The sequence below is a fragment of the Contarinia nasturtii genome, unplaced genomic scaffold, assembly GCF_009176525.2.
Source record: "Contarinia nasturtii isolate CC-2019 unplaced genomic scaffold, AAFC_CNas_1.1 Cnas_scaffold_695, whole genome shotgun sequence".
In the NCBI taxonomy this organism is placed as follows: domain Eukaryota; kingdom Metazoa; phylum Arthropoda; class Insecta; order Diptera; family Cecidomyiidae; genus Contarinia; species Contarinia nasturtii.
Genome location: NW_022198046.1, coordinates 7,107,799 through 7,116,894, shown reverse-complemented (window position 1 = coordinate 7,116,894; position 9,096 = coordinate 7,107,799). Strand labels below are relative to the sequence as shown.

General features: G+C 32.6%; 3 protein-coding genes and 1 long non-coding RNA gene across 4 annotated transcripts; 1 reads left to right on the top strand and 3 right to left on the bottom strand.

Moving 5' to 3' along the window:
- Positions 1 to 765: 765 nt before the first annotated feature.
- Positions 766 to 3,499, bottom strand: LOC116340598. The gene is made up of 8 exons (XM_031767178.1): positions 2,740 to 3,499; positions 2,445 to 2,578; positions 2,259 to 2,357; positions 1,891 to 1,989; positions 1,711 to 1,758; positions 1,458 to 1,652; positions 1,292 to 1,348; positions 766 to 863 (listed from the first exon to the last, which is right to left on the bottom strand). Exons 1-8 carry the CDS (start codon positions 3,399 to 3,401, stop codon positions 766 to 768), a joined length of 1,392 nt encoding a protein of 463 aa, XP_031623038.1. The 5' UTR covers positions 3,402 to 3,499.
- A 637-nt stretch (positions 3,500 to 4,136) lies between these two features.
- Positions 4,137 to 5,676, bottom strand: LOC116340597. Its single transcript, XM_031767177.1, has 6 exons — positions 5,282 to 5,676; positions 4,825 to 5,164; positions 4,644 to 4,757; positions 4,467 to 4,514; positions 4,309 to 4,408; positions 4,137 to 4,185 (listed from the first exon to the last, which is right to left on the bottom strand). The coding sequence occupies exons 1-6, from the start codon at positions 5,672 to 5,674 to the stop codon at positions 4,137 to 4,139; spliced, it is 1,044 nt and encodes a 347-aa protein (XP_031623037.1). The 5' UTR covers positions 5,675 to 5,676.
- A 210-nt stretch (positions 5,677 to 5,886) lies between these two features.
- LOC116341341 lies at positions 5,887 to 7,119 on the top strand. The gene is made up of 3 exons (XR_004201148.1): positions 5,887 to 6,548; positions 6,731 to 6,892; positions 6,969 to 7,119. It is a non-coding gene; the product is annotated as an uncharacterized LOC116341341 (long non-coding RNA).
- A 190-nt stretch (positions 7,120 to 7,309) lies between these two features.
- On the bottom strand, positions 7,310 to 9,090 carry LOC116340596. The gene is made up of 7 exons (XM_031767175.1): positions 9,043 to 9,090; positions 8,739 to 8,978; positions 8,579 to 8,673; positions 8,178 to 8,508; positions 7,875 to 8,110; positions 7,677 to 7,812; positions 7,310 to 7,605 (listed from the first exon to the last, which is right to left on the bottom strand). Exons 2-7 carry the CDS (start codon positions 8,962 to 8,964, stop codon positions 7,310 to 7,312), a joined length of 1,320 nt encoding a protein of 439 aa, XP_031623035.1. The 5' UTR covers positions 8,965 to 8,978; positions 9,043 to 9,090.
- Between the last annotated feature and the right edge of the window lie 6 nt (positions 9,091 to 9,096).

Here is a 9,096-nt window from a genome sequence, read left to right as displayed (position 1 = left end):
AGCAATGTAAGTGTAATTATAACCATAACTTCTATTGTTTTCACTCAATTTCAGCTTTTGACGATATCTGGCTGAGCTGATTCATCTGGCATATAATGGGTAACTGACATTGCTCCCGCTAATCCGCCCGTATCCGTGTCCGCCAGTGTCCGCCGACCTCCGCCTATGTCTGACTACAGCCACTTGTCACAATGTCGATCGAGTATTCTGGCTACTTGTGTACATGTATTGTTTTTGTGACAGCTACAGTTGACAATTTTTTTTTGAACTATATGTTTTGCTCCGTAACATCGATGAGAATTAACAAAATAAATTCAAAAAAATTATTCTATTAGTTTTGAGTATTGTTTTAATATTTTGACTTCATATGGCTGACTCGGGCTGACTAGTCAACTAATATATGTCGTTTTTAAGATGCAGCGTACCTTTTTGATTTCCGTACACTTCCAATACTTTAAAAAAAAACTACTCTTTGTCAGGAACAAAGGTAACAATAGTACAAGTTTTAAAATCATCACCTTATCATCTTATTTTGTTGTGTCGGTTTTGATTTCCATGACCCCTCAAAAACATGTTTTCTTGGTGTTTTCGGGGCCGAAGAATATGAATCTACCGCTTTTTCGATATAGTAATGTATATGTAAAAAGTGATTTAAGACATTTTTTTTATAATTATTTTATTCATTTTATTGTTTCATCTTTCATTTTTTTCAAAAATTATTTATTTATACTTATATTTATTTTTACTTTTTTATTTTCAGTATTTTCAGTACATTTTTTTGTTTCTGAGGCGTTTTGGGGTGGTTTTCAATTGAGCTTTTTCATTCTTTTGCTTTTTTCTTATCTTTGTATCAGCGTTAATACCTGTAAAAAATGTAAAAATTCGATAAATATTTTCAAAAATTACTTTTTTGTTTATAAAAATATATAGTATTGTATTTTTTTTATTTATAGTAGTTTTTTAAAAGAGACATTATGACTCACATAAGAGAAATGTTAGTTTTATATTTATTACTATCCTTCTTGTCATACTTAGTTAATGACAATGGAATCGGGGATCTTTACGGTTTTCAATACATTTGACCTAAGTTTGAAATATTGTTAGTAGGGAATTTCCAACAAATGCTACAATTTAAAGGTGTCAACGAACGAACCCAAACGAACTAGTTTAAAACTGGAGCGAACCAAAACCAAAACGAACTCAAATTTTTTGAAACGAACGACCACGAACTAAGATTTGGTAGTTCGCTGACACCTCTACTACAATTTTCTCAATATTATTAAAATCAAACCTTTTTCGTTGTCAACATTGCTTGCGGTTTCAGTTGCGCTGTTCAAATTTACACCATCTATGAAAATTGGAAGTAAAAATTATTACTATTTGAAAAAATAGTTTCTTTTCACAGTGTACGGAAATAATTTCCGTACGAAAACAATTGACTAATTCGGATACTTTACCTGAATCACGTGTTTGTAATGATAATGTTGTCATGGCATCAGCTGCGGAATTTCCAATTTTAACATTACTAACAAGTCGGTTTCTTTTCTTTATCAAATCAAGTTTTTTGGTTTTCGGCATCGGTCGTTTCAATTGTGACAAACGCAACTTTTTTATAGCTTTGGCGCCTTGTCCTGTTTCACCACTATCGTCACCTATTATCAACATAAAAATAACATTTCAAAATTTACAGAGCATACGTTACACATTTACCTTTGTCATCTATTTTCCTTTTGTTATTGTTGATGTCGTTTGATTTACCTATCACAATGAAAAGTACACTTATGAGACAATGAAATACATATAATTTTAAAATCTATTTGTGATACTTGTGTTAGCGAGAGCGTACGGAAAATAAATCCGTACTAAAGATATACTTTATTCATCACTTACTATTATCACTTGACGTTTCAACGTTCTCACAAAGATCAGATGGCAGAGTTAGTGTTGTAATGATTTGATGTGAAGTGGTCTCGTCATGGAGTTCAGGATCTGAAATAAAAGTAATATAGTGACAATATTCAACTAGTCAACTAATATGTCTCGTTTTTAAAATGCATCGTACGTTTTTGATTTCCGTACACTTCCAATACTTTCAAAAAAAAACTACTCTTTGTCTCGAACAAAAGTAACTATAGCTAAAAGTTGATTGATTTTCATTCAAATTTTAAAATCATCACCTTATCGAGAGGAGAGAGAGAGAGAGAGAGAGCGTACGGCAAATAAATCCATACTAAAGATATACTTTATTCATTACTTACTATTATCACTTGACTTTTCAACGTTCTCACAAAGATCAGATGTCAGATTTGGGGTTGCAATCATTTCATGTGAAGTGGTCTCGTCATGGAGCTCAGGATCTGAAATAAAATTAATATAATGACAATATTCAAATTAAATTTCAGAGCGTACGGCTAATAAATCCGTCTCAAAATATAGATTATTACCTATACGTGCTCTTTTTGAATTGGGTTCATCATCATTTTCAGTGATTCGTTTTGTTTTATTTTTGTTTTCTGAGGACTTTGTAGCAACAGCGGTGTTTTCAGTCTTATTCAAAGTCTCCCAAAACTCATCAGACCTTCAGTAAGAAGGAGAGAAGAAAAATATATATTAAAATGGAAATACAAAAATATAAACGAATATTTATTTTCAAAAATTTGAATTTATGTTAAACAGTGTACAGAGCTCATATCCGTACATGTTGTAATTTAATTGCTTAAGAAAAGACATATTACATACCATTTGTCTTTCGGCATTTTTTTGAGGAAAACGGAAGGGGCTACATAGCCATATTTTAAACCATATGCAGTGGCTTTGGATAGCAGAATTGCCAGTTCCTTTCGCGTTAATGAGAAGTTGTCTTTCTCATGATTTTTGTGATGATTATTAATCACACTGGTACCGCCTTTGAGCCATACAAACTTTACCCAGTTACATTTTTCACAATAGTACCAATTTTTGAAAATGTCACCATTTTCTGACTTGTATAAATATTTCATGCCATTTTTCCAGGCCTCTGCATGCGTATTTTTGTTTTTTGGTGGAGAATCCGGGTACAAAATATTATCTTTGATCATTTTCAGTATTTCATCGGGCTTAAATGATTTGTTGACCTGTGGATCGGTTTTCTTTTCGCTTATTTCAGATTTTTTTGGTGACGGTGCTGTATATTGCACTTCATTGCCTGTTGATTGCACTTCATCGTTTTTTGTTTGGTTTTCCCGGTCATTTTCTTGTTCGTGTTCCATTCTTTTCTCTTCATCTATTTCTACCTCTTCGTCTATTCCCATTAGAACGCCATTTTCGTTATCTGATTCGATTGTTTCTTCTTCTTCAAATTGATTTTCTTCCATGCTGCTTTCGTCAGCTATTTCATCAAAATTTAGTGTGACCGAATCCATTGTGAACAAATTTCAGTAAAATGTTGTCAGCTGTAAATAGTTAATATTGTTCAGAGACGATATTCAAAAATTCCATTGATTTTAAAATATGAAATAGTTTTCTTACCTTTAACTATCGAAAATGATACAAAAAATGATGTAGCTTCTTCTAGAACACAACCGAATTGGCACTCGATACGAACAAGAACCTCCGACGCTCTCTAGTCTTTTTTAAAATCAATCACACAAACACATAAGAACACTTTCTATGATCTGTGTTCGTGCAAATTAAAATGCATACCGCTCAAAGTATCACAGCGACGATTCTAAGTAGTGAGCGTATGTATTAGAATGTTCGCTCAGCATACTTTTCTCTGTTGTTATGGCTTGTACGTGTGATGCTTGTGTACATGTATTGTTTCTGTGACAGCTACAGTTGACAATTTTTTTTGAACTATATGTTTTGCTCCGTAAAATCGATGACAATTAACAAAATAAATTCAAAAAAAATTATTCTGTTATTAGTTTTGAGTATTGTTTCAATATTTTGACTTTATATGGCTGACTCGGGCTGACTAGTCAACTAATATATGTCGTTTTTAAGATGCAGCGTACCTTTTTGATTTCCGTACACTTCCAATACTTTCAAAAAAAAAAACTACTCTTTGTCTCGAACAAAGGTAACTATAGTACAAGTTTTAAAATCATCACCTTATCATTTTATTTTGTTGTATCGTTTTTGATTTCCGTGACCCCTCAAAAACATGTTTTCCAGGTGTTTTCGGGACCGAAGAATATGAATCTACTGCTTTTTCGATATAGTAATGTATATGAGTGGTAAAAAGGGATTTAAGACATTTTTTTATAATTATTTTATTCATTTTATTGTTTCATCTTTAATTTTTCAAAATTTGTTTATTTTCAGTACATTTTTTTGTTTCTGAGGCGTTTTGGGGTGGTTTCCAATTGTGACAAACGCAACTTTTTTATAGCTTTGGCGCCTTGTCCTGTTTCACCACTATCGTCACCTAATATCAACATAAAAATAGCATTTCAAAATTTACAAAGCATACGTTACTCATTTACCTTTCTCATCTATTTTCCTTTTGTTATTGTTGATATCGTTTAATTTATCTATCACAATGAAAAGAACACTCATGAGACAATGAGATACATATGATTTTAAAATCTATTTGTGATACTTGTGTTAGAGAGAGCGTACGGAAAATAAATCCGTCCGTACTTAAGGCTATCAAAATTTACCTTGCTGTGATTTCTTTTCTCTTTGACGCTCTGATGATCGTGTTGATCTATCAGGTTCCGTTTGATTTGAATATGATCTTTGTTTGCCAAAGCCATCACATGTTATTATAGAAGCTGAAAAAAATTACATATGTAAAAAAGAAATATTCACAGCACAAACATATATTATTCAAGTTCTCACCAGTGTTAGGTAATAAGTTTACTTCTTCATTGTTCGCAATAGCGTCTAGGAATGAGGACGGCGACTTATTATGCTTCAAAGCTTCTATCAGAATTGTCAATTTTTCGTTACGCGCTTGATCTCTTTTCTTACGTCTCCTCAACTGCTGCAATGAAATATCAGACCTTATAGCATTCAGCATATCGAGAGATTTTGAGAATTCATGCAAACGTAAACGGTCAATAAATTTGAAAATATGTGGATGGTTCGGAAAGGATCGACGTAAAACTGCGTTCATAGATTCCAATGATGAAGTTGTTCGCATATTGGCATCACAGACTGATAGAGGATTTCTTTGATTCTGAAAATGCAACATACATATAAGCAATGAAATAACCGGAAATAACAGAGTGTACGGAATTTAAGTCCGTCACTATATTTTGAAAATACATTATTTTTTTTTGAATATTTTATGTACCTGTTGAATCCAAAACTGTTCATAGTATTCGAAGAAATTCTTAAAACTGTTGGAAAGCCTCCATTGTTTTGCCAACTTTTTTATGTGTACATAACCCGCATTAAAGTATTCAGAAGGTAATAGTGGCAGACTCATTAACTCCTTCTTAATTATAACTGCTTGGCTATTCCATTTTAATAAATTATGTAGACCGAGCTTGAGAAGCCTTTTACGTAATGCAGCGCAATAATGGTACCAACAACCTCTGAGTTGAGCTGTCGGATAGCATCTTTCAATCGCACACCGCATCCCTGCCTCAAAATCAGTGATGAATTCAGATGGTTCCAAATTAAACACATTGTTTTCAATAAAGTTGAAAATAGCTGCATAACAAACAGCAGTTCTTTTCGTCATCAAGACGAAGAACAATGGGAATATCTAGTTTTTATAAAGTAATCATAGTTTATAATTATATGTGATCATATTGATATAAAATTTACAGTGTACAAATATTTCATCCGTACAAAATGAAAGGATATAAATACGTACATCATTCTTATATTCAATTGCTATAATTAAAAGTTGGCTGAACTGGCGGGGAATAATTTTGAAAGTTCCATCCATTAAGTACTTTCTTTGATTAGAAGCAATTTTATCTTTAATCATTTCAATATTTGCCAATGATGCGAATACGTGAAATGCATAATCGGTATGAATTACCGAGTTTATATAGAATGCATATTGCATGTTCATAGTTTTGCCATATTCTTCATAAATTTCTGGCTCTTTAAGAATGGATTGCATTTCTTCATCTGTTTTTGGTCTTTTTGGGTACTTTTTGTCTCTTAATCGAAATAGCTGACGTTCCACACTTTCAAATTTAAGTTGAGTTTCACCTGGTAGGCGTCTAAAACGTAAAACATAATGCAAATTTTTATGATATATAATGCATGCATATGAAAATGTGTACTTCGTATTCTAAAAACTAACTTTGCAATCTCCATTAGGAAAATTTCTTTGACTGGAACTTTATGTGCAGATATTGGAAAGTGTTTGGCCAGAAATCTGCAATGATCCTTCATGGCATTCAATGAATTCATGTCTCGGAAAATAATTTCGTGATTCTGATGACATTTGTGATTGACTGAAGTTCGCGTAAGGTGTTGTGTGTCCACACGTAAATGGCATCGTGCAGGGCAGATTGTAAAATTACCATCCTGTAAATGTTTTGCAGAGATAATTGTGTCATAACAAACCAGATAAGACGTCCCATTCTTTAGCTCCTTGCGTACGTATAGATGTTTTTCTTCTGGGATATAATATAAATCACCACCATTGAAACCTCTAACGTTGATGAATTGCATATTTGCTCTTTTGAAAAATTAAATCAAACCGTATGAAACCCCTTTAAAAATGTATAAATAAATTTATTAATACTATTAATTTCAATGGTACATTTATATTTACCAGATTTTGATTTGAACGAGTGTCAAACGCGTGTATTCAACGCACTGAGATGTGACATACTACAAACAACAACAAAATATTTGCACCGACCATGTCAATTGTTAATACATTGGTGTGTTTTACCAACACGTGTGTATTGGTGTGTAACACAAAATAAAAATAACGGTATTAGAATAGCAGAAATAAGCAAAACTATATGCTCGTTGCTTTTTATTAAATTCAAAGGTTATTCCTTTTTCAGATTATGTTTATTAAAATTGGAAAAATGTAACAATTTTTCCCATAGCAAAAATGTTCTTTTTTATCAACTGTAAGCTGTACGAACACAGGCCAGAAAACATATATTAGTTCGCAGCGTACGTTTTTAACTTCCGTACACTTCATATTTTTAAATTAAAAATGAGCATGAAATCCGTAGGTGAAAATTGTGAAACGCTTGTTAGTATTTTGGAATTAATAATAATTAATTTGCGATGATAGCTTAAATCTTTTTATTGATATTAAATATTATATTTCGAACATGAAAACATTTTTCTTTCAATTTAATTCATTGAAATTCATACAAGTTGAGAAATAATAATGTTATATGGTTGATTTTGGTCTAATCAAAATGTTTTCAAGTATTTTTATTTTTTTATTTGCTCGAGTTGACCGACGACTGGGTGCACTAACACGTTTTCGTTTTTTCAATCGTTTTGGTTCACCATCATTTTGATCCGCCGATGCATATTTTGTGTTCATAATCTGATCATTGCTTGATTGTTCTGTCGTTTCTTCGGGTTGATTTGTTTCTGGGGCATCAGTCAACTTTTCGTTGTGTTCCGGAGAATCTTCATTCATCGCTACACCATCGCAGTCATTTACCACTGAATTGAAATCTGCAGAGAATAGAATCGAGAATAGGAAATAGAGAAAAAATGTGGTGTACGGATTTCATATCCGTGCCTACCTTCTGATATTGCTGCCAACAATAAATCCCTGTATGGTGCCAAATGATTATCATAAAAAGACATCAATGCATTCAATACATTTTCATTTGTTTGTAAGCCAAGGGAGAGGGCGCATTCTTTCCACTGAATAATGTCCTTTGTTAAGATAAGATTTACATTAATAATACGACTTGAAAAAAGAAACGTAAATCAAATACCTCTGATTTAATGCCACCGCGTTCGTCTATGAAAACGAACAGTTTATATGAATCTACCGGGTTTCCTTTGATTATCAACATTTGATGTGTACATATCTTACACGTATCAAAAAATTTTTTACGTTTTGGATCATTGTCGATGTTATATAGAGTAATAAAGTGTTGGCTTTGTATTTCTGGGTGAACGTCATGTCCTGCACTTTTTGCATCTAAAACATTGTTTGGTTCCTCTGCAACTATTATAAATTAAAATCTATAAGTGGTTACTATTCAAAGAACACTGTACAAATTTGATGCCCATACCTTTTGATATTGCAGCTAACAACGTGCTCTTGCGTGGAGCCATAAAATGATTGTAGTAGTATTTCAGTACCTTTGCATGTAAATCGACTTTTGTTTGTATGCCAAATCTTAGAGCAAAACTTTCCCACTTCTTCAAGTCATTCACTTTCGATAAAGTTTCGTCAAGTTCATTTACGAGGACGAAAAATGTATATAAATCTATAGGTCTTTCATTTAACATCAGGTAAGATAGCGTCAAACATTTTTTCAACTCATCATAAAACATTTTACGTTTTGGGTCATCATCCACTTCATACAATGCTGTCAGGATTTCCTTACGTTCAATTTCGTCCTGAAATTTAAATCAAATGTCAAATCAATTTAATATCCAGCTGAATCTGCCCTGAGAAAAAATCACATACCGTTACTAAACGCATTTCTGGTTCAGTTTGATTTTTTTCTGTCGCGTCAGTCATGATTTCACTGTTTTCATGAAAATTCTTCAATATATCATCGTCTACATAGAAAAGAATACGTTACCATTAAAAAAATGTAGTGTATGGATCTTATATCCGTACGCACCTGCTCCTTTTTGTTGGACTTGATTAAGTTCGTCCTTGTGTTCAGAAGAATTTCCATTCGTCGCTTCATCATCGTAGTCACTTACTTGTACCAATGATGAACCAGAATCTGCATTGTTTGATGATGTTTCAGTTAGTTTTATAATATCGGCTATTTCATCTCCGGTTTGATTTTTTTCTCGGGCATCCGTCAACTTTTCGTTGTGTTCGGGGGAAATTTCATTCATCGGTATATCATCGTCTGCATTGAAAAGATTACGTTACCATTAAAAAATGTAGTGTATGGATCTTATATCCGTACGCACCTTCTCCTTTTTCTTGGACTTGACTTAGTTCGTCGTTGTGTTCAGTTTCATTGT

Bases quoted from the DNA above. Each gene is read 5' to 3' on its own strand.
- LOC116340596 (XM_031767175.1), bottom strand. From the start codon at position 8,964: ATGAATGAAATTTCCCCCGAACACAACGAAAAGTTGACGGATGCCCGA. The intron at 8,674-8,738 runs GTGCGTACGGAT...TTTTCTATGTAG, and splicing joins AGTCCAACAAAAAGGAGCAG to ACGATGATATATTGAAGAAT. The intron at 8,111-8,177 runs GTATGGGCATCA...AATTTATAATAG, and splicing joins GTTAGCTGCAATATCAAAAG to TTGCAGAGGAACCAAACAAT.
- LOC116340597 (XM_031767177.1), bottom strand. From the start codon at position 5,674: ATGACGAAAAGAACTGCTGTTTGTTATGCAGCTATTTTCAACTTTATT. The intron at 4,409-4,466 runs GTAAATGAGTAA...TGTTGATATTAG, and splicing joins AAGGAAAATAGATGAGAAAG to GTGACGATAGTGGTGAAACA. The intron at 4,186-4,308 runs GTACTGAAAATA...TCGAAAAAGCAG, and splicing joins CGCCTCAGAAACAAAAAAAT to TAGATTCATATTCTTCGGTC.
- LOC116340598 (XM_031767178.1), bottom strand. From the start codon at position 3,401: ATGGATTCGGTCACACTAAATTTTGATGAAATAGCTGACGAAAGCAGC. The intron at 2,579-2,739 runs GTATGTAATATG...TTCTTACTGAAG, and splicing joins AAAATGCCGAAAGACAAATG to GTCTGATGAGTTTTGGGAGA. The intron at 1,759-1,890 runs GTAAGTGATGAA...TCATTGTGATAG, and splicing joins TGAAACGTCAAGTGATAATA to GTAAATCAAACGACATCAAC.